Source organism: Canis aureus, chromosome 25 (assembly GCF_053574225.1).
Source record: "Canis aureus isolate CA01 chromosome 25, VMU_Caureus_v.1.0, whole genome shotgun sequence".
In the NCBI taxonomy this organism is placed as follows: domain Eukaryota; kingdom Metazoa; phylum Chordata; class Mammalia; order Carnivora; family Canidae; genus Canis; species Canis aureus.
Genome location: NC_135635.1, coordinates 42,070,813 through 42,095,088, shown reverse-complemented (window position 1 = coordinate 42,095,088; position 24,276 = coordinate 42,070,813). Strand labels below are relative to the sequence as shown.

Sequence of the window (24,276 nt, the reverse complement as noted above, 5' to 3'; positions counted from 1 at the left end):
GAGGATGACACCTACTTGCTTAAACCACTTTCTTCCTTTTGATGTCCTTTTCCTCTTCTACTGGATTTCTTCCACTCTCTGTGTTGTTACTTCTCAGTTTCTGCCTTGAGTTTTCCTCTGTCCGTCCCTTGCAGAGTTCAGTCCTTGGTCCTCTTCTTAATCTACATACACTCCCTGGTCATCTTATCAATTCTATGGCTTCTACGACCTCACATTTTCTAATAATACCAAAACCATTATTTCTAGCCTATACCACTCTCCTGAGTCATGACACATGTATCAACTACTACTTCCTCCCCATCCTCCCTAAAGACAAAGACCAAAATCTGTTCCTACCCATATTCCCTTAGTCAACTGAAATGAATCAGAAATTCTGGAGTTACCTTTTCATATCCTTGCACTGAACACATTAAATCATCATTCCACATTCTTAGTATCTCAAACTCGCCCTCTTCACTCCAACACAGCAAATGCCACTTTGGTTCGGGCCACCTGAACCAAAGTTTAATGTTCAATTACTGAAACAATTTCCTAAATTAGTCTCCCTGCTTCTGTGACTTTTTTATTTTTTTAATTTTATCTCACCACTCTTGAGAAAGACATGGATTTCTTCTGTATATATTTTTTAATTTCAATTAACATACAATGCATTATTAGTTTTAGAGGTAGAGGTCCATGATTCATCAGGTTTTCTTTTTTTATTCCTCAGTTTTATATAACACCCAATGCTCATTACATCACATGCCCTCCTTAATGTCTAGCACCTAGTTACCCCATCCCCTCCAGCAACTCCTCAGTTTGTTTCCTATGACTAAGAGTGTCTTATTGGTTTTTCTCTCTCTCTGATTTTGCTTTATTTTTTCCTCTCTTCCCCTATGATCCTCTGTTTTGTGTCTTAAAATCCACATATGAGTGAGATCATATGATAACTGTCTTTCTCTGATTGACTTATTGAAATAAGCATAATACCGTCTAGTTCCATCTATGTCATTGCAAATGGCAAGATTTCATTTTTTTGATAGTTGGTTCATATTCCATTGTATATACATACCACATCTTCTTTATCCATTCAGCTGTTGATGGACATCTGGGCTCTTTCCACAGTTTTGCTATTGGTGGATATTGCTGCTATTAATATTGGGTGCAGGTGCCCCTTCGGATCACTACCTTTGTATCTCTGGGGTAAAACCCTAGTATTGCAATTGCTAGGTCGTAAGGTAGCTCTATTTTCAACTTTCTGAAGAACCTCCATACTGTTTTCCAGAGTGGCTGCACCAGCTTGCATTCCCATCACCAGTGTAAGAGGGTTCCCCTTTCTCCACATCCTTACCAACATCTGTCGTTTCCTGATTTGTTAATTTTAGCCATTCTGACTGATGTGAAGTGGTATCTCATTGTGGTTTTGATTTGTACTTCTCTGATGCCCGGTGATGTTGAACACTTTTTCATGTGTCTTTTGGCCATTTATATGTCTTCTTTGGAGAAATGTCTGTTCATGTCTTCTGTCCATTTCTTAATTGGATTATTTGTTCTTTGGGTGTTGAGTTTGATTAGTTCTTTATAGATTTTGGATACTAGCCATTTATCTGATAAGATATTTATCAATATCCACTCCCATTCTGTTGGTTGTCTTTTGGTTTTGTTGACTGTTTCCTTTGCTGTGCAAAAGCTTTTTATCTGGATGAAGTCCTAATAGTTCATTTTTGCCTTTGTTTCCCTTGTCTTTGGAGATGTGTCTAGCAAGAAGTGGCTGTGGCTGAGGTCATTCTTCTCTAGGATTTTGATGGGATTCCTGCCTCACATTTAGATCTTTCAACCATTTTGAGTTTATCTTTGTGTATGGTGTAAGGAAATGGTCCAGTTCCATTCTTCTGCATATGGCTGTCCACTTTTCCCAACAGCATAGAGTGGAGTGCCTATATCTGGGTTCTTTATTCTGTTCCATTGATATATGTGTCTGTTTTTGTGCCAATACCATACTGTCTTGATTATCACAGTTTTGTCATAGAAACTGAAGTCTGAGATTGTGATGCCACCAGTTTTGGTTTTCTTTTTCAACATTCCTCTGGCTATTCAGGGTCTTTTCTGGTTCCATACAAATTTTAGGATTATCTGTTCCAGCTCTGTAAAAAAAGTTGATGGTATTTTGATACTTATTTCACTGAATGTATAGATTGCTCTAGGTAGCACTGACATTTCAACAATATCTGTTCTTCCAATCCATGAGCATGGAACATTTTTCCATTTCTTTGTATCTTCCTCAATTTCTTTCATGAGTGTTCTATAGTTTTCTGAGTACAGATCCTTTGCCTCTTTGGTTAGGTTTATTACTAGGTATCTTCTGGGTTTTGGTGTTATTATAAGTGGGATCAACTCCTTAATTTCTCTTTTCTGCCTCATTGTTAGCGTGTAGGAATGCAGCTGATGTCTGTGCTTTGAGTTTATATCCTGCCACATTGCTGAATTCCTGTATGAGTTCTAGCAATCTTGGGGTGGAGTCTTTTGGGTTTTCCACATAGACTATCATGTCATCTGCGAAGAGTGAGAGTTTGACTTCTTTGCTGGTTCACATGCCTTTTATTTCTTTTTGTCTGATTGCTGAGGCAAGGACTTTTAGTACTATGTTGAAAAACAGTGGTGAGAGTGGACATCCCTGTTGTGTTCCTGATCATAGAGGAAAGGCTCTCAGTTTTTCCCCCTTGAGAATGATATTTGCTGTGGGCTTTTCATAGATGACTTTTAAGATGCTGAGGAATATTCCCTCTATCCCTACACTCTGAAGAGTTTAATCAAGAAAGGATGCTGTACTTTGTCAAATGCTCTTTCTGCATCTCTTGAGAGGAGCATATGGTTCCTGTCCTTTCTTTTATTAATGTAGTGTATCACATTGATTGATTTGCAGATGTTGAACCACTCCTGCAGCCCAGGAATAAATTGCACTTGGTCATGGTGAATAATCCTTTTAATCTTGGATTAAAGATCCTTTACTCTTGGATCCTATTGGCTAGTATCCTGGTAAGAATTTTTACATCCATGTTCATCAGGGATATTGGTCTGTAATTCTGCTTTTTGGTGGGGTCTTTCTCTGGTTTCAGGATCAAGGTAATGCTGGCCTCAAAAAATGAGTTTGGAAGTTTTTCTTCCATTTCCATTTTTTGAAACTTCTTCAGAAAAATAGATATTAATTCTTCTTTAAATGTTCGGTAGAATTCCCCTGGTAAGCCATCTGGCCCTGGACTCTTGTTTTTTGAGAGATTTCTGATTACGGCTTCAATTCCTTGCTGGTTATGGGTATGTTCAGGTTTTCTACTTCTTCCTGTTTCAGTTCTGGTAGTTTATACATCTCTAGGAATGCATCTATTTCTCTCAGACTGCCTAATTTGTTGGCACATAGTTGCTTATAATATGTTTTTATAATTGTTTGTATTTCTTCTGTGTTGGTTGTGATCTCTTCTCTTTCATTAATGAATTTGAGTCCTTTTTCTTTCTTTTTGATACATCTGGCAAGTGGTTTATTGATCTTATTAATTCTTTAAAGAAGCAGCTCTTAGTTTCATGGATCTCTTCTACAGTTCTTTTTGGTTTCTATTTCACTGACTTTCACTCTAATCTTTTTTATACCAGCTGAGATCTGATTTGTGACCCAGTATGTGATCTATTCTGGAGAATGTTCCATGTGCACTACAGAAGAATGTATATCCTCATGTTTTAGGATATAATGCTCTGAATATATCTGTGAAGTTCATCCGGTCCAGTGTGTCTTTTGAAGCCGTTATTTCCTTGTTCATCTGCTTACATGATCTGTCCATTGTAGTGGGTGTGGTGTTAAAGTCCCCTCCTACTATTGTATTATTATTGATGTGTTTCTTTAATTTTGCTATTAATTGGCTTATATAGTTGGCTGGTTTCACATTAGAGGCATAAATATTTACAATTGTTAGATCTTCTTGTTGGATAGACCCTTTAATATGATATAGTGTCCTTCCTCATCTCTATTACAGTCTTTGGTTTAAAATCTAGTTTGTCTGATATAAGGATTGCCACCCCAGCTTCTTCTGTTGTCCATTAGCATGATAAATGGTTCTCTACACCATCACTTTCATTCTGGAGGTGTCTTTGGGTCTAAAATCCGTCTCTTGCAGACAGCAATTGATTAGTCTTGCTTTTTTATCCAATCTGATACACTGTCTTTTGATTGGGGCGTTTAGCCCATTTATGTTCAGAGTAACTATTGAAAGATATGAATTTAGTGCCATTGTATTACCTATGAAGTCTCTGTTTCTGCATATTTTCTTTGTTTCTTTCTGGTCTATGTTACTTTTGGGCTCTCTTTTTGCTTAAAGGATCCCTTTTAATAGTTCTTGCAGGGCTAGTTTAGTGATCACAAATTCTTTCAGTTTCTGTTTGTCCTGGAAGTATTTTTATCTATTCTTCTATTTTGAATGACATCTGAGCTGGATAAAATATTCGTGGCTGCATATTTTTCTCATTTAGTATCCTGAAAATATGATGCCAGTCCTTTCTGGCTTGCCAGGTCTTTGTGGATAGGTCTGCTGCCAGTCTAATGTTTCTACACTTGTAGGTTACAGATCTCTTCTCCTGGGCTGATTTCAGGATTTCCTCTTTGTCTCCGAGATTTGCAAGTTTCACTATTATATGTTGGGGTGTTGACCTATTTTTATTGATTTTTAAGGGGGTTCTCTGTGCCTTCTGGACTTGAATGTCTGTTTTCTTCGCCAGATTAGGGAGATTCTCTGCTATAATTTGCTCCAATATACCTTCTTCCCCTACCCCCACCCTCTCTCTCCTCTTCTTCTGGGATCCCAATTCCAGCATTGTTTCACTTTATGGTAACACTTATCTTTCAAATTCTTCCCTCCTGATTTAGTAGTTGTTTATCTCTCTTCTTAGCCCATTTATTCTCCATCATTTTGATTTCTACATCACTAATTCTCTCTTCTGCTTCATTTATCCTAGCCATTAGAACCTCCATTTTTTTAAATTTTTTTTTTAGAACCTCCATTTTTTATTGCATCTCATCAATAGCCTTTTTTATTTTAACTTAGATTTTAGTTCTTTCATTTCTCCAGAAAGGGATTCTCTAGTGCTATCTATGATTTTTTTCTAGCCCAAATAGTATCTTTATAATCATTATTCTGAACTCTAGCTCCAGTATCTTACTTATATCCATATGATTAGGTCCCTGTCAATCAGTACTGCCTCCTGTTTTCTTTTTTTTTTTGAGCTAAGTTTTCCCATCTTGTCGTCCTTGCAGAAAGTGGTCACTTTTCTATTTATAAAGTTGCAGCTATTCTTTTCTTAGATCTCTGGTAGAGTTCACAAGTGTTCAAAATGATTTGATAGCTATCTAGCTGAATTCCTAGGACCAGACAAAACTAAAGTCTCTACTCCTCCACCCTCTTGGACCTCTGACTCCTTTTTTAAAAATTATTTTTTAAATTTAAATTCAATTTGTCAACATATAGTATAACACCCAGTGGACTCCTTTAAACCAGTGTTTCTCAGCCTTTGCACCACTGCCATTTGTGACTGTTATGAGAGGCTGTCTTATGCATGGTAGAATGTTTTTCACTCCTGACTTCTTTCTAGTTGATGCCAGTATTAATTCCGCATCCAACCACGTGACAATTAAAAATCATCTCCAGTCATTGCCAGATATTCCCTGATGGGCAAAATGACTCCTAATTGAGAACCACTACTTTAAACCACTACTTTTAGTATAGCCTGATAAATCATTTTTCTAAAATGCAAATTGGATTGATCATTCCCTTGGTTCAAGTTCTATAATGGATTTCCACTGTCCATGAAAAAAAAATTCAAACCTCTCAGTTTTGAGTTTGTAAGGCCCTGTATGGTCTGATCCTGCTAACTCTCTGACCTCAAGTCTGGATCGATCCAAGTCAAGTAAAGCTACTGAAGAAAATCACAAAACTGTTCCAACAGCTCTACTACAAACTCCTGAATGCTCAATCTTCTGACTACCTTTTACCTTGTTCTCTAATCATTTATCATAATTTTTATATTCATTTTGTGGTGCAATTGCCTGGATCCTCATCTGAGTTATGGTTCTGTTCACTGTTATGTCCCAAGTATGCCTAGAATAGCGCCTGTCACAAAGTAGGTGCTATAACATATTTGTTGGAAGAAGGGAGAGAGGTCAAAAAGGCCTGAGCAACATCAAAACATGCTGATGGACTCATGTGGGACCCTCTGCCTGTACAGTGAGCCAGAGATTATAAGATGATGAGAGTAAACTAGGATTTTTAGTCTTTGTGAAGATGTCAAAATAACAGGCTGTCCTTACAATGAGACCAAGTATTTTCTACTGTCAGAGCAGGTGACAGGTTCATTTACCGTCAGAGATTTCTATAGGCCAACATTATGCCAAATCATTAAGGGCATCAACAGAGTGAAATGATTTCCAGTAAAATTCCTGGTATACAATGTTCAAACATGGGGATTCACTGGTACATTTTACCACTAGGATTGAATTGAGACAACTCAAATTATGAATTCAATTATAATTGAAATCCACTTCAGAGGCCTGATTAAAAATAATGAATTAAGTTTTCATCAGACCATTTTAGAAAATTTATCTTTTTTCACTGAGAGAATAAAGTTACAGGAGAGAGAGGTCTCCATCTTCCTTGACAAAAGAATCATCTAAGAAGAACCCAATAAAATCTTCTAAACTCAGTTAAAGTCATTATTGTCAGAAATAAAAGTTGGCTTGGTTCAGACTCAAGACTGTAAAGAATATACACTGAAATACCTTTATTTTATCATAAGCTATTATGCTAATAAAACCAGGAATATACTCAGGCTGTATTATTACTCATCAGTAACATGAAAGAATTCCATGTATCATTACCAAACAAAAGTCAGCCTGATTTTCAAATATATAAGGCCTGCGATTTACTTTGAAATACTTCAGCAACAACAATAGAAATAAAGGAGATAGGTTATGTTTGGTAAATCCTAACACGTTTAGTCAGGATGATTGATACATTATATTATGATGCATTATATTCATTATATCAGACTGTATTATTTGAAGTTTTCCTGAGTAAATATTAAAAGTCTGCTCATATTTAGGGGCGCCTGGGTGGCTCAGTCGGTTAAGCAACTTACTTGTCATTTCTGGTCAGGTCATGATTTCATGGATCCTGAGATGGATACCCACCTGGGGCTCCATGTTCAGCAGGGAGTCTGCTTGAAGATTCTCTCTGCCCTTCCCCCACTTGCATGCATGTGTGTGCATGTGCTCTCTCTAAGATAAATAAATTTTTTAAAAAGGTCTGCTCATATTTTAAAAACATAAATTTAATAAAAGTATTCCAGGAAACCATTATCTTAAGTAATTTATGTTATTAAAAAATACAGCATAATAGGTTAATTTGGACAATACCTTTAAGTTTTCTGTAACAGGCTTTATTTTTAGGGTAAATGCATACTGAGCAATCCAATGGGTAGTTTCCAACCTAAATTAAGTAATCAATTGAAATTTTAAATCTACTACATAACAATGTGCCTACCAGGACATTTGAAGGTGTATTTCACAATGTCCTACAAAACAAAATAAGCAAATGACTACAGGGAAGATGGTATAATTGCTTTTTTAGAAAATTCAACAATGTTTCCATGACTTCTAATTCCACATAGAGGGCTGTGCCACTAAAGCCAGGCCAACAAAACTTAAATAGTTCTCTAGACTCCTTTCTAATGCTGACTGCAGCCACAATATACAGCTCTGCACCTTGAAAGCCACAGTACTGTAAGCGAGCCTAGTCTTGACCTCGAGGGTGGCTCTCTGTCATCTCACTCTCCACCCCAACCCCTGGAGAGCACACTGAGGAGGCGTGCTGAGATACACAGCTGGTACAACACCGCCAAGGCAACACAGGTCAACATTTGTGCTTCGCCTTCTCCAAGACTCCAGAAGCCTTAGAGGCCACAGACAGGGCTTGGGCCAGACGCTGCCTCACCTGCAGAAGAACTCCCACAAGTCCAGGTTTTGAATTCTCTGAATTCTTTTAATTCTGCTGCGGTCCATTGTTTTCCCAAAGAGACTGGCAACTTCGTTATACTCGAGTGTTTGACTGTGCAAAGGAACCAGCTGCAAAAAGAAGTTTGCATAGTTTTACTGGGGCCCCTTCCACTCTTGGCGGTGCAGCTCGCCAGCCCTGTTCTTACCTGATAGGGCACGTCAGTGTTCACGTTCTCCCAGTGCGGGGGCATGGGGATGGCCTCATTTTCACAGATGTAACTTTAAATGGCAAAAGACACAATACAGTATTAGAAGCTGGTGATAATTCTGGCTGATGATTTAATTTTGCCTTTTCTCCAAAGCTGAAATTTTATGTTTGGGATATTGTGACAAACACAATTAATTGAAGCCTTCAGTTCTTTATTTTCAAATATTTACTCAATGTCTCCTGTGTGCTGCTTTTTGGGTGTTGAACAGATAACTTTGATGGAAAACAGCCAATCTTGAATAACATCAAAATTTCAAAAACAGTTTTTAATTCTGTCATGTTTTTCTAAAATTGCCAGAATTTCTTTAAAATGTAAAGAAGATTTTAGATAAAGGAATTTCCAAGAAGAAAAGCAAACTCTTGATAATAAACAAACTCTTTAACAGATTGATACTGCCTACCAAATAAAATCCAAATTTCTCCGCCATTCATTCAATGTCCTTCAAGCTCTAACTCAAACCTAAACTTTTCTTTGTTTACTGCCCTCTTTTGCCCATTCACAGCCTGAGGTAATTCACCTAGCGTGGCCAGTGAAACTTTGAAAACCTGTCCACCACGCTGAAGCCACTGGATGGGAACACAAAAGATAATAAGTTGGAGGGCTTCATGGCAAAAGGCTGAAAAGAACATACTAGTCCTCTCTTGGGACTGGAGGTTACTGAAAGAAAATCATAAATTTCAAGCCTATCTTTAGCTTCATTTTTATTTTTTTTAATAAAATAATTTTTATTGGTGTTCAATTTACCAACATACAGAATAACACCCAGTTTTAGCTTCATTTTTAAAGCTCATTGTAATTCTTGAAAAGATCCTACAATCATATATCTTCAGAATGTATATATAAAGAAGCAAACAGCGAGCAGTTTCCTTCCCTCTCTAGTCCTTACAAGGTCTGTCCAATTGTACCTCTTGCCCCAAAATGAAGTAAGCAGGGTTTTCAGACTTTGGAGTTATCACAAACCAAATCTTCACAAAAATGGTAGCAAAAACATGTTTTATGCAGCCATTTTTTCCCACTTCTTATGTTCCTAGAGATCTTTCTGTATCAGGCAATAGAGTATCCTCATTCCCGTCCCTACCACAGAACCTGGCCCAAACACTCAATATATAGTGGCTGAATGAGTAAGTGCAATCTATTTTGCAGGTGCATAGAGTTCCATGCTGCAGATGCACCACCATTTATGTAACAGGTTCCTCGTTGATGATATTTGGCTTGTCTTTGACCTTTTGCTACTGTTAAGAATGCTGCAAAACAACAAGGTTATCACTTTGCCATTTTACATACCCACTAGTGTATCTGTAGGATAACATCTTTGAAATGGAATTTCTGAGTCAAAGAATATATTTGTTTAGGATTCTGAGAGATACTGCCCCAAAAATGCCCTCCTTGAAGGTTATACTCATTATCACCAGAAATAGAATTCCTATTTCCCCACAATCTCTCCATAATTGCTTGTTATCAAACTTTTGAATGTCTGACAGTCTGATAGTAAAAAATAGTCTGGTATAATTTGTAGTTCTCTTATTATGAGTCAAGTCATATGTTTCTAATGGGTTGTGGGTCTTCTACTCAGAGATTCCTAAGAGATATTACAGAGATGAGCCCTTGATGATAATGAGCACCAGTACTTTCCTCAGTGTTTGGTTTTTGTTTTTGTTTTTGTCTTGTTCTTGTCATTTTTCTTTTTTTGGGGGGAGGGGTTTGTTTTATTATGTTTTGTTTGTTACTTGCCTGAAGTATCTGTTAGCCTCAGAAAAGTTTTTTTCCTCTAATTTTATGTAGACTGTAGCCTTATTAATTGTAATTTCCTTGCCAGTAGGAAATGTGAATCAATCATCTTGCATGTAATACATGCTCAATAGATCCCTGCCATAAATAAATATTTCTGTATCAGTCCCCACTTACCTACCTCATTCTACTGTAGCCTACTTAACTGTTCCTCCTCTGTTATTATCTTGCTTATTGTCCTCTAGTCTGGTTATTCTCTCCCTCTCCTGACTTTGTTCTATGGTTTCTAAAGTCTCTGACAGAACAAAGTGATCGACCCCCCTCCCCCAGTGTGCTGCTTCTCCCCACAAAGTACACCAGAAATAACAACATACAATTACATTAACATTTTCTATGATTATATTTCATTTTTCTCCCAGATTACATACTCTTGGAAGCTAAGTAATTCCTTGATTATATTCCTTGTAGTTAAGAATAAATATATGATGTGGCTGGCAAGAAAATAATATTTTCCATATTCCATAGAAGTATAGGGCATTCATTATATAAGTACTTGAAAAGCTTTTAAATCTTGATGCTAAAATATAAGCCAAAAGTTGTAAGAAACAAACTGATAGCAACTTAAAGCATTTCTTTCCTTACTAAAATCCTTTCAAAATAGCTCCTTGGGAAGAGCAAAGGAGCTCTAATTCACATGCTAGCATTTTTCTTCTATTGATTCTACGTTCTTTGAACAGCAGGAATTCCAATATTTGCTTGGGCAGAAAGTAGGAGGTATGCTCTAAGATTTTCCCGTTCAATTGCATTCACATGAATAACAAATACTTATTCTCTTCTGGCATCTATGCCTTTCTTTTTAGGCTGTACACAACCAGGAAGAGCAAAAAGGAAAACGTGTGACCAGCCCCAGGAGCAGAGAGCTGTGCAGCCAGCCTGCCGCACTCCCACCTTCTGTAGGACTCCTTTGGTCATGACAAATTTGAAATCACTCCTAGGAGTTGCCCAGTGGGGATAAGTGGAAGTAGAGATAAAGTGGGCAACTGCCTAAGGATTTACGGTCCATGTAACTGGATGGTTCTGTCAGAGTATTTGCCAGGTAATTCAAACCTACTTCAGTAAGTTATTTTAAGGACTTATAGCAGAGGTCATATGGCATTCTGTAACTGTCCTGAAGTAATAAAAAAAATGTAAATGCATTAAGGGGAAATGAAGAGGATAACAGGAAAGGAAACAGGGCAGAAAATAATCATATTGTTAGTTCATCAACTAATGTGAAATTCAGTAATGAAAACATCAAGATAATTAAATTACCCAAACATTTTCAGTCTACTTGTTCCTCAGTCAAATACTATGAAAGAGGAGAAAAGCCCACTCTTTCTATCCCTATTCTCTTTACAATACCTGAAAGCACTGATAGAAAAGGGGGCTCTTTTTATTAAGCGCTGTTTTCCAGTGATGAGATTCATTTGCTTCATTTCTGTAAACAAAGACAAATATATTAGATAAGCAGTAGGAACATACTGTGCTGTAAACAGTCACGAAGATGTGTAGCCACACCACATGGCGATGGGGAATCTTGGGGGGCTGACAAGCGCAGTCTATCAAGGACACCTCAAAAAAAAAAAAGGACACCTCACTATTCATCTTCTTATCACGACATAAAAGTGCTATTCAGGGAGCGTGGCTTCGACCTACGCTCATGCCCAGGATGCTTGGCTCATGCTGCTCAGTAGGCAGGGCCCACTCCTTTCTGTTTCATACTTGTTGTAAACTGATACTCCAGTGCAAGAGTTCCAAACTTAGGAAAATGAAGAGTACTAGGAAGAGAGTGAAATTATAGAACCAAACCTTCCAGTTGGTTTTATTAAGTGGAAAGTGTACTTTGATTTCTCCAACAATTTTGGTAATGATAAAAAGATATGTTACTGCTATAAAACTTACATAATTCACAGAATTTCAGAAATTGGTACATTTCTTGCCTTCTTTCTAAATTGTCCATCCATACCAAAAAACAGAAAACTTTCTAGACTCAATACATATTTTAAAGAGATTCTAGTGATAAAAGACTAATTAACTAACTGAAGGTGTCATTTTCCTCTCTCTTCTGTGACGTAGCTGTGGTAATATCACCAGGTCCATTTCTTCATTCACACAAAGCTAAGTAGTAAGGCTTAATGTGAGATGCTAGTTGTCGTACCTTTATCTCACTGGCAGCATTCCATTCCTAAATAAAGAGGTTCTCCCATCCAGGCATATGCTATAAGGTATAAATTATGTTCTGCCCTTTCTGGATTCTCTTAGGTTCTGCACACACTGGCATCACCACTGTGCAGGAAAAAGCAAGATTATCTGAGCACAGGGAGCAAAGCCTTGTTGTCTTCTCACAGTACCTCAATCTGAGTTTCTGCCTCACCATTTTTATCAAGAACACCTGAGTTGGCTTGTGGCCAAATGGTTGGGACTAATTTTGCAAATAGTACACGTGAAATGCTGATACCTATACCTTTGATGGTGAGGGCTGGTGAAACTGAATTATTATATGTGACTTCTATTCTTTGATAAAGACATTTTTTTAAATAAACTGCATTGTTTGAGAGAAAGTATTCCCCAAAATATAGTTTACTAGAAAATATTCTTTCAGAAACATGTGGCTTGCTAAATTATCTGCCAAATGCTTTGATAAACTTCATCCTCTTCATGAAGCCTGATATGTGTGCTTATCACAATGCCCCAGTATTGCTCCAAACTGCCACTTGTACACAAGATGTCTAAAAGGTCTAGTAGACACCTTCTGTCTAGACTGTAGTGAAAAGAAAATGTCAGGGCTCCTTAAAGGCAGCCTATCTGCTGAATGTCATTTTTAAAAAAAGTAATGGTTAGTCAGGAGAAAGAATACAATGGTTTTAGCTTTTGATAATAAAACAAGCTTTGGTGTGGGGGGACAATGATCGTTAGAGATTTGGTTGCATCAACCTCGTACTGGACAAACCCCCTTTACCATTTCTGGGCCTTAGCTCATCCAAAGGGATCTCCTAAGGTTTCACTATCCTACTGTACCACAACACACTATTAACTCTGTCATAAAGATACTACTCATATAAGCTAGGATGCAACAGCTAGAGGACTGAGTCATCTAGCAGCCAAAACAGGCTCTACTAGGCACCTGGCTGGCTTATTCAGTAGAGCATACAACTCTTGACCTCAGAGTTGTAATTTCAAGCCCCATGTTAGGTGTAGACATTACTTTAAAGATAAAATCTTAAAAAAAAAATCCTCCCCATCCAGGTTCTGTATGTCTCTATTGTCTCTATGCAACTAACAACTGAAACTAACAGTGTGAAACTAAAAGAGTTGAATCTGACAGGTTTTTCATGGGATACCTAAAACCACGCCCATATATCATGGATGAAATCCAAAGTGGGGCTGATTTCCATATTTGCTGGCTATTCTGTAGAAGAGCCAATGAAATCACAAAATGGTAGAAGGCAATGTCCATTACAGAAATAACTTTTTGGCAAAAGACACTAGGATAGGAGATGGTTTGTTCAGCTAAACTTTGGTCTTAAAACTATCACCAGCTATCTATGACTTTGTCACTAACCTCTCAGACTGATTCTCAAAATACTAAGATTCCCAACTACTTCAAAAGGCTGATGGGATGATGAGTAAAACAATAGCTGAAAAGTTTTTTATGTTCCGAAGAAGTGTTACACAAGCTCAAAATATCTAACAGTTTCCAAATACATTAGTATCAATAGGCATACAAGTTCTCCTTTAGAAAAGGTAATGTTCCTCAAGAAGATTTAAACTTGAATTTTTATAGAGAGATTTCTGCATATGACACAAAGGATTTACTTCACTGTTTACAAATATATCAACTAATTCTCATCTTCAGAACTGTAGATTTTACTGTATCAATATACTAAAAACACACAACTATTAGGGAAAAAAAACATACCTGCAAAGTCTATCTTGTAGCTGAATTTGGAAGTAGTAAAAGAAATCGAGCCACAAGGGTTTGTTTTGAAGCTTTTTTCGATATCTTCACTGCTAACTGAACACTGAATGTTGGTATCCGGCTTTAAGACAAACCAGAGAGTTTCATTTACCAGCTGTTCACATCAATGGCCTGGCCACAGAGGCAGTTCTGTGGTCACAGATACAGAGCATGGAGCTACAAGGGGAACTGACGGATGGCCTGTTCTAGTTCCCACACACAAGCAGAATCACAGCTAAGCCAGTGTGTGCAGAACGGTGTCAGGATTTCCAGCAGACACTCCAGCAACTGCTTAGAATCCCTCTTTCCAAGTTGTGACAATTTTTACAAATGATTACAATAATTGCTATTTCCTCACTGGCTCAAATTAAATCTTCTGTTAAGGAGGCTTGGGAGTAAAAGAAGACCACAGGCTTTTGAGTATGGGTTCAAATTCACACTAGCTGTTAATGTGACTCTGGACGGATCCCAAGAACTTTTCTGCGTTTTAGTCTCTTTGACTGTGAGACAGAGTATTACCATCTGTGTCAGAACTGCTGGAAGGCTAGAGTAGAAAAGGTACCTGCAACATCTAACATAATACCTGGCGGACACAAGGTGCTTAATATGGGCTTGCTCTCTTCCCCTTCTCCTTATCCACCAAACGGAACTTGGAGTTGCTTGGCCGTACTGACACTATGCAACCCAGTCACACTCACCCTCTGTGTGTGCAGTGAACGCGCACTGCTTCTTCTAAATACATGATTGAGAAAACCTGGGGAAAGGAAAAGGAAAAGGACTAGAAGGATTTCTCATTTTTCTTTTAGTCAAGCTATCTGATGTCCTTCAGGGTCTGCACTGGTATGCTTGTGCGGCAGCAAGGTGGCGCTAAGTGGACCTGAAACCCTTCTGGTACGTTCTGGAGAGGAGATACCTGAAACATGTGCCACTTCCCGCACTCGGCCAGATAAAACCAGCCCCACTGCGTGTCCGACGTGTCCATCTCGTCCATCTCTCTATCAGTCCTCTTGGGTAGGAATTCCTCTGCTTTCTGAAATGTCTCCTGAAAAGGCCAGGAAGAGGCAGAGGAAGAAATGCTTTTCTTAATAACTGATGTACTTTCTACACATCATTTTTCTGCCTACAAAGAGCTATATTCCAAGTGTCCTTCCCAGAGTAGCCCCTTAAAAATACCATCCTCTTTGGCATATTGACTCTGAAGAGAAACATTTACAATGGCTGGATATCACTGCTTAACAAATAAGACAAATAATAATACACTCAGGTAAGATATATCAATGCCCATTCAACCATTTAAATAAGCTCTGTCAATATCTACAAGCACTCAAGATTTTCAATATACTGCCAAGAAATTTGTCTTATCATATGTTCACACATTTGGTCAAAAGAATCCATCCTATCACAACTAGTTATGACCAAATACACCTGAGATTTCTTTTAAACCCTCATTATTTCATTTAATGGCATGGAAAGATGTTTATAATCTACAGTGTTGAGTACAAAAGGTTACAATAAATAGAATTAGTATGATCCAATTCTAATAAAAATTCACTTATTTTTACCCACACAAATGTATGTGTATATACATGTATTATGTGTATATGTACACACACACAGAGATAAAAAGTCTAGATGGATATACAATAATTTATCATAGTTTTCTCTAAGTGTGAGGATAAGAATAGTAATTGTAGTAACTTTTATCCGGCTCTTACAATGTGCCAGATGCTAAGTACTATACAGATAATAACTCATTTAGGATTCACGACAACCCAGTAAGATAGGTATTATTATCCCAAATTTATTAATGAGGAAACTGGAGCACAGAGAGATCATAGAATAGGGAAGCCAGGATTCAAACTCAGGCAGTCTGGATCCAGGGTTTATGCACGTAACCACCATACTGCACTGCCTTATACTTCATTGTCAACGATTTTACAATCTTCTCTATTTCAAGGAACTCATGTCCACACTATCTTTGAAAAGTTTTAAACATTCTTGAGTGGAGATTGTGATGAAAGAGGGTCACCAGAAAAGGGGCAGTGAGGTTAGTCAAAGAAGATTAACTTTATCTCGAATGTGTCCTCATTCCTTGAGGGTTTTTAAATAAATTTGCACAACTGAAAAATGAAAACAGCCTCTGTGCAAAAAGAACATTCTAGATAAAGCTAGACAAGTTTTTTACCAACCCTTCCATTTCTGGTATCTTCTCACCTTCCTTCTCCAGGGTTAACAAATTCTATCATTTACCCTGTCTTTCTGATGTGCATGTGTGTGTGTGTGTGTGTGTGTGTGTGTGTAATCATATACACACATACATACGTATATACTTATTGGTGATATGTTAAAATTTTTAATTCCTACATCTTTGAATTTTTTTTACAAAAAATATGGACTAGTTGAGTAATTTGGAAAATATTTGTTTTAAATTTCATTTAAAATGGTCCATCCTGGATAAAGGAGATGTGGTCTATGTATACAATGGAATATTACTCAGCCATTAGAAACGACAAATACCCACCATTTGCTTCGACGTGGATGGAACTGGATGTTGAGTGAAATAAGTCAATCGGAGAAGGACAAACATTATATGGTCTCATTCATTTGGGGAATATAAAAAATAGTGAAAGGGAATAAAGGGGAAAGGAGAAAAAATGAATGGGTAATATCAGGGAGGGCGACAGAACATGAGAGACTCCTAACTCTGAGAAATGAACTAGGGGTGGTGGAAGGGGAGGTGGGCGGGGGGGTGGGAGTGACTGGGTGATGGGCACTGAGGAGGGCACTTGATGGGATGAGCATGGGGTGTTATTCTATATGTTGGCAAATTGAACACCAATAAAAAATAAATTTATTAAATAAATAAATAAATAAATAAATAAATAAATAAATAAATAAATAAAATAGTCCATCCTGTTTCCAGAAAGCTGTATAACCTGGAATAAGTTTCTAATTACCTCGTCGAGGCCACAGTTTCCTCTTCATGAAATAGAGAATAAAAGCTCCTTCCTCACTGGACCATTGTTAGAAATGAGTGAGATAATGCAGTAAAGTGCCAAGAACAGTACCTGAGCTCAATGAAGGGGGCTTGTTATTTTTTATTCATGTTTGGAAACTTCTCCAAGGACTGCTTTATGATTATTTTCTGGATTTTTCCTTCATGTTTTAAAGTTGACTGGCTGCTAAGAAATGAAAAATAGAAAACCCTAGTGTCAAGAGCTTCAGGTATAGGACCCACTATTTGCCTTATATCTTTTAATCAGAAAAATAAAGGCAATGATTTAAAATTTAAGATCAGTTGTCCAGGTTAACTATTCAAAACTCCTGCACTTCCTTCAATTATTGTTCACACTGTTGGCTATTTTACTGTGAGAAAGAAATAAAACAAGAGAGACCTAAATTTATTTTTTCTTTTGAAAATAACTCCCCAAATTTGGAAGGATTAGTTTAATATATGTGCTGCCAAAACGAGCACTGGAAGGATGAGTTTAAAGGTAATAGTTAAGATAAACATTTGGCTTATGAGTTCTACCTTTTCTCTACTGGAAAAGGGAAATGAAAACAAGAAAGAGGAAACAGATAATAACCTTTATACAGTATACATGCATCATGTGTGCTTTGCTATGTCACGCTGTCCCTAAGATCACACCTTTAGTCAGGTTACAAGTATAAGTGTTTTAAGTCCTTCCAAAACTGCCTGTCATAAGTAGCTCTGGGTGGGACCTAGGACAGACCCTCATCTTTATTCCTGTTTTGGAGAGGGCAGCACTATAGATAAACGCCATTGTATAGAACATTCCTAAAGCGCTTTACATTTTACAAAATTTTTTTGTCTTCTATAGCTATTCTAATGCTATTTCATTTAATGGCATGGGAAGATGTTTATAATCTACAGTGTTGAGTACAAAAGGGTATAATAAATAGAAACAGTATGATCCAATTCTAATAAAAATTCACCTATTTTACCCACACAAATGTATGTGCATGTACATGTATTATCTGTATATGTACACACACACAGAGATACAAAGTCTGGATTTTTATCTATAGCCCAATGTGCAGACGTCACTATCTTCCAATTAAAGTTAGGGGGAAAAAGCAGCACAGAAAATGCAATTATTTTGTCTAGAATCATAGAGTTAGCAGAGGAGCTAAGATGGCAGAGTAGTAGTAGGACCCTAGGCTTACCTCCTCCTTTAAACACAGTTAGATAAATTTCAAATCATTCTGAGCACCCAAGAAATCGATCTGATGGCTGAAAGAACAAACTGCACAACTAGGGGGAGAGAAGAGGGCACACTGTAGAGGGTAGGAAGTATGGAGACATTATTTGGAGGAGAAAAGGATCATGGAAGCTGCAGAAAGGAGAGAGCCTTGATCATAGAGAGAGGAGAGAGAGAATGGAGAAAGTGCACAGGGGATTGCACAAGGAAAACACTTCCCCAAAGCTACTGACTAGGAAAACGAGAGGGACTGATCATATAATTAGTTTTTATAACCAGTGGGGCCCAAAGACTAGAGTTTTAGAAGTCCATATTGTGGCCACTGTGGAGTCCAGCAGGTGCTGCAGTGCTCCTGTGGAGAAGGAGGGCTGAGGCCCAGGAGCAAATGTGATCTGAGGATCCCCTGGGATGCACTGGGAGAGATGGGTCCCTCATTCTTGGAGTGAATCTGGGAGGGGTGGCATGGCCTCTTAGGGGATAAAGGAGCCAGCAAGTGCCATTGCACTGCCCTGTTCGTTAGTATAGGGGCAGAGACACCTGCTGAGAGAAACTAGCCTGGATGCCAGCTTTTTGCTGCACTTTAAACTCCAAGCTCTTGCACATTCATACAACTGCCCTTCTGGGACAAACCAGCAGTAGCCACAGCATGGGGAGACCCACCCCCAGAGGACCAGCCCAGATCTGTGCCACACTGGGTCCCAAAGGTTTGTAGTTTTAAAACTTAGCTAGCCTGTCTGAGATAGAACACAAGTGCACTATACTGCTGGGTGGGCAGACAGACCAGACACAGACAGGGTGAAGGCAGGAATCTGAGAGACACCTGGGACACAGGAAGGGAGATTGTAGGCTTTTCTGGAAGGGCTTCCCAGACAGTTGCAGGCACAAATTTCCCTCCCATGGGACAAGGGAGAGGGCTGGCACCATTTCCCTCCCCCACCCCGCAACATAAACTAATCTTGCTAAGTAGCACAGCACCAACAGTGGTAGCCTAAACTGCTTGCACCAAGCCCCACTCCCCTGCACTCTGTAGGTGCTTCTTTACTAGGGCAAGTGTGCCTGAGTACCAGAACAGTGGGCCCCTCCCCCAGGAAGACCAGCACAAACACCCACAGCCACCAAGTCTCCTGATAATAGAGGGCTGCAAAGCTCTAGCTCTAGTGGAAATAGGATCTGGCCTCTTTTAACAAGCAGACTAGAGCATATCTAGTTAAAACTTGCCACACTCTGGCCAAGGCCCAAATACTGCTCACTGTAGGCAGAGCCTCTGCAGATGACTGGCCTGAAGGATAGAGCAGCCAAAACACAATAGCAGAGTGCACATGGCACACCCGGGGACATTCCCTAAAGTGCCAGGCCCTAGACACTATATGACCTCTTCTTCATAAAGCCATTACTCTGAGAACAGGAAACATAGCAGGCTTTCCTAACACATAGAAGACAGAGACCTAGATAAAATGTGAAGACGGAGGAATTCATCCCAAAAGAAAAACAAGAAAAGGTCATGGCCAGGGTGATCTAACTGAAATATTATTAGTAAATTTAAAACAACAATCATAAGGATACTAACTGGGCTAGAGAAAAGCATAGAAAACACCGGGGAGTCCCATACTGCAGAGATAAAAGACCTAAAACTAGTCAAGCTGAAATTTTATTTATTTATTTATTTATTTTTAGGCTGAAATTTTAAAATGCTACAACCAAGATGCAAAACTGATTGGGTAATGACTGCAAGGATAGAAGAAGCAGAGGAATGAATAAGTGATATAGAAGATAAAATTATGGAAAATAATGAAGCTGAAAAGAAGAGAGAAAGACAAATATTGGATCACATACGTAGACTAAGGGAACTCAGTGACTTCATAAAGCATAGTAACATTTGTATCACATGGGCCCAGAAGAAAAGAGGGAAAAGGGGGCAGAAGCTTTCTTTGAGTAAATTATAGCTAAAAACTTCCCTAATTTGGGGAAGGTAACAGATATCCAAATCCAGAGGCACAGAGAACTCCCATCAAAATCAACAAAAGCAGGCCAACACCAAGACATACTGTAAAACTTGCAAAATATAGAGATAAGGGGAAAAAATCATAACAGCAGCATGAGAAAAGAAATCCCTAACTTACAAGGGAAGACAAATAAGGTTAGCAGCAGACCTCTCCACAGAAACTTGGCAGGACAGAAAAAAGTGGCATGATATATTCAACGTGCTGAATGGGAAAAATATGCAGCTAAGAATACTCTATGAGGCAAGGCTGTCGTTCAGAATAGAAGGAAAGATAAAGAGTTTCTCAGACAAACAAAAACTAAAGGAGTTTGTGACCACCAAACCAGCCCTGCAAGAAACGTTAAGGGAACTCTTTGAGTAGGGGGGAAAAAAAGACCAAAAGCAACAAAGACTAGAAAGGAACAGAGAACATCACCAGAAACAACTTTACAGGTAATACAATGGCACTAAGTTTATATCTTTCAATATTCACTTTGATATAAATGGATTGTTCCAATCAAAAGACATAGGATGTTAGAATAGATTAAAAAAAATCAAGACCCATCTATATGCTGCCTATAAGAGACTCATTTTAGACCTAAAGACACCTGTAGATTGAAAGTGAGAGGATGGAGAACCATTTATTATGTTAATGGATGTCAAAAGAAAGTCAGAATAGCCATACTTATGTAAGACAAACTAGATTTTAAACCAAAGACTGTAACAAGAGATGAAGAAGGGCACTATACCATAATAAAGGGGTCTATCCAACAAGAAGATCTAACAATTATAAATACTTATGCTCCCAACTTGGGAGCCCCCCAATACATAAAACAATAAAAACATAAAGGAATTTATTTGGTAATAACACAGTAATAATAGGGGACTTTAAGACCCCACTTACAGCAATAGATAGAGCATCTAAGCAGAAGATCAACAAGGAAACAATGGCTTCGAATGACACACTGGACCAGATGGACTTGACAGACATATTCAGAACATTTCATCCTAAAGCAGCAGAGTACACATTCTTTTCAAGTGCATATGAGATATTCTCCAGAATAGATCACGTACTGGGTCACAAATCAGCCCTCAACAAGTACAAAAACACTGAGGTCATACCATGCTTATTTTCTGGCCACAATACTATGAAACTTGAAGTCAACCACAAGAAAAAATTTGGAAAGACCACAAATACAAGGAGGTTAAACAGCATGCTACTAAAGAATGAATTGGTCAACCAGAAATTCAAGAAGAAATAAAGGAAATACATGGCAACAAGTGAAAATGACAATACAGTGGTCCAAAACCTTTGGGATGTGGCAAAAGTGGTCAAAAGAGGAAAGTACAAAGCAATGCAGGCCTATCTCAAGAAGCAAGTAAAGTCTCAAATACACAACCTTACTTTATACCTAAAAGAGCTAGAAAAGGAACAGCAAATACAGCCTAAAGCCAGCAGAAGGGAAATAATAAAATTAGGGCAGAAATAATCAATATAGAAACAGTCAAACAAAAAACCCCCAGTAGAACAGATCAATGAAACCAGGAAACTTTCTTTGAATTAATAAAATTGTTAAACCCCTAGCCCAACTTATCAAAAAGAAAAGAGAAAGGACTGAAATAAATAAAATCATGAATGAGATATCATAACCAACACCACAGAAATACAATTATTAGAGAATATTATGAAAAATTATATGCCAACAAACTGGGCAATCTGGAAGAAATTATTTTCCTCTCCAATGGAAGGGCTATTCTGTATAATTAGGTTCAAATAGTAAGTCAAGTTTAAATTAATAACTTCAAAATACAATGGATCTAGATCAGAACACATTTATAGGCAATAAAAGGAATGTGTGCAAGTCATCTGTCTTGGAGTAGACAATTAGTAAATGCTAGCTGAATGAATTAGTTTAGCCACCATGCCAATTTTCACAGTTTTTAATTGGCAGGATTGATAACTGCACAGCACGCTATGAAGAAAAAAAGGTAGTATAAAGTGAAAAAGCATTTTGTAAATCTTCAAGTGCAGTGGGTATGCTGGTGGAATCTGTCTATAATGCTATCTGTTCCAAAGACAATATTTATGGAGCCTGGGAACAATCTGGATCATCAAATAGAAAGGCCATGTGAAAAATGAGTTTAAAGTCAAAATCCCAATCTACAGGAGAAAAATGATGTCACCTTCCAGATCAGTTAAAAGCTTTCCTTTTTTTGTAAGGTTTTATTTATTTATTCATGAGAGACGGAGAGAACAGAGACACAGGCAGAGGGAGAAGCAGGCTCCCTGCAGGAAGCCTGATGTGGGACTCAATCCCAGGACCCTGGGATCACAACCTGAGCCAAAAGCAGAGACTCAACCACTCAGTCACCCAGGTGCCCCAGTTAAAAGCTTTCTGATAATTTTCTTATAGTTAACAAAATATATTATGTTGTATAAATATAGTATCTTGAGAAAATTGTATTTGCTAATGAAAACTTCCTTGTCTCTATAGCAAGTATATCCAAAGCCTGCTGTTAAAAGCTTAAAAATGGTGGAATTTTTGGGATGACAGAGTAAGGAGCTCAGTGGGTGTTCTCCCCAGCAAAACTGCATTTTAATTGGTAAACATTACTTTTAAAAACAAAAACAAAGAAAAAACATGTAAAGTCTCTAGAAATTGTCCTAAGGGCATATAGCAAATGGAGAAACATTTATTCAAGAAAATCTACTAAATCTCAGAACAGGCAAGAGTCTGAGGCATTTGAGCTAAGATATATTCCATTACCTCCTTCCACCAGTACTTTGTTATAGAAGCTCTACCTCAGGAATGTGCTGAGAAGACAGGGGCTCCCTTTCCCTCCACCTCCTAGTCCTGGGCTAGTTTCATCCTGGAAGAGGGTAGGCTGCTGATGTTTCTCATCTTCAGCCTAGGAGTATAGGTGTATTCTGAGCAGGCAACAGAGGGGATTGACATCTTGGTTCTTCCACCCAGTCCCAGTTCATGTGGTGAAAACTCTACTCCAGGCCCAGTAGGTTAAGAATACTGAGTCCCGATTGCTACCATCCTAGTTTGCTCATAAGGTAGAAGTTCCATGCCAGGAGGAGTAAGTCAAGAAGATCAGAGGCTACCAACACCCCTTCCACCCAAAGTGCAGGTATCACTGTGGGAAAAGTCAGCTCCCACCCCCAGCCCCAAGTGTAGTAGTACAGAGGTTCTACTGAGGGGAAAAGACATGCCATAAGGACAAAGAGCTCCACATGTCTGTCCAAAGGGACTGACTTTATTTGGAACAGAAAATAGGGAACCTCATGCCTAAAAGCATTATTGAAAAAACTGGAAATCTTGAGGAAAAACAACTAAAAGGCCCAAAGCTCTGATACAAGCAGAATAGTAGAGCATACAGAAATTTAATACAGAGAATCAGGGATAACCAAGAAAAGCCCTCCTGAGACTAAAGTTAACCATGAGTCAGGAAGGCTGTGTATAAGCACTAGGCTGTATCCACCCAGGAATGATCAGAGCAGGTCATGAGACAGACTTGAAAATACTTCCTAAGCTGTACATGGATGGATCAACACAGGGTGGAAGCCTCACCAGCACAAGGGGCTTAAACACAACCTCTGATCAAACACTGAACAACTGTCCTTTCACCACTTAACTTTACTTTTGTTTTTAAAATAAATAAATAAATCAGTTATTTATATGTTTGCGGGTCTACTTCTGGACTCTGTTCTGTTCTGTAATCATTTTCTCTATCTTGTTGCCAATACTACACTGTTTTTGATGATTGTAGTTTCACACTGAATCTTTAAATCAGGTAGTGTTAGCACTCCAAATTTGTTCTTCCTTATCAGAATTGCTTTGCTATACTAGGTCCTTTCAATTTTGATTGGGATGGCATAGTGATCAATTTAGAGATAATTGCCATTTCAACAATATTGAGTATTCCAGCTCATGAATGAGGCGTATATCTTGACTTATTTAGGTCTTTCTTAACTTTTTAAAGTAATGTTTTATAGTTTTCAGTGTATAGGTCTTCCACATCATTTATTCAAAATTCATGCCTAAGTATTCCATATTTCTGAT

The 24,276-nt window shown here is 38.1% G+C and overlaps 1 protein-coding gene across 4 annotated transcripts in view; it reads right to left on the bottom strand.

Annotated features, from left to right (window-relative positions):
- PARP11 (poly(ADP-ribose) polymerase family member 11) overlaps positions 1 to 24,276 on the bottom strand; it is a 44,016-nt gene that overhangs the window by 7,366 nt on the left and 12,374 nt on the right. Inside the window, exons 2-7 of one of the 4 annotated variants that reach the window (XM_077871408.1) lie at positions 17,071 to 17,184; positions 14,916 to 15,044; positions 13,964 to 14,084; positions 11,407 to 11,482; positions 8,215 to 8,287; positions 8,007 to 8,137 (exon numbers count right to left, since the gene is read on the bottom strand). In XM_077871408.1, coding sequence (XP_077727534.1) covers positions 8,007 to 8,137; positions 8,215 to 8,287; positions 11,407 to 11,482; positions 13,964 to 14,084; positions 14,916 to 14,993 — 479 coding nt within the window. In that variant the 5' untranslated portion in view covers positions 14,994 to 15,044; positions 17,071 to 17,184. The remainder of the gene's footprint in view (positions 1 to 8,006; positions 8,138 to 8,214; positions 8,288 to 11,406; positions 11,483 to 13,963; positions 14,085 to 14,915; positions 15,045 to 17,070; positions 17,185 to 24,276) is intronic. The other 3 variants (XM_077871409.1, XM_077871407.1, XM_077871410.1) reach the window with 3 other exon arrangements.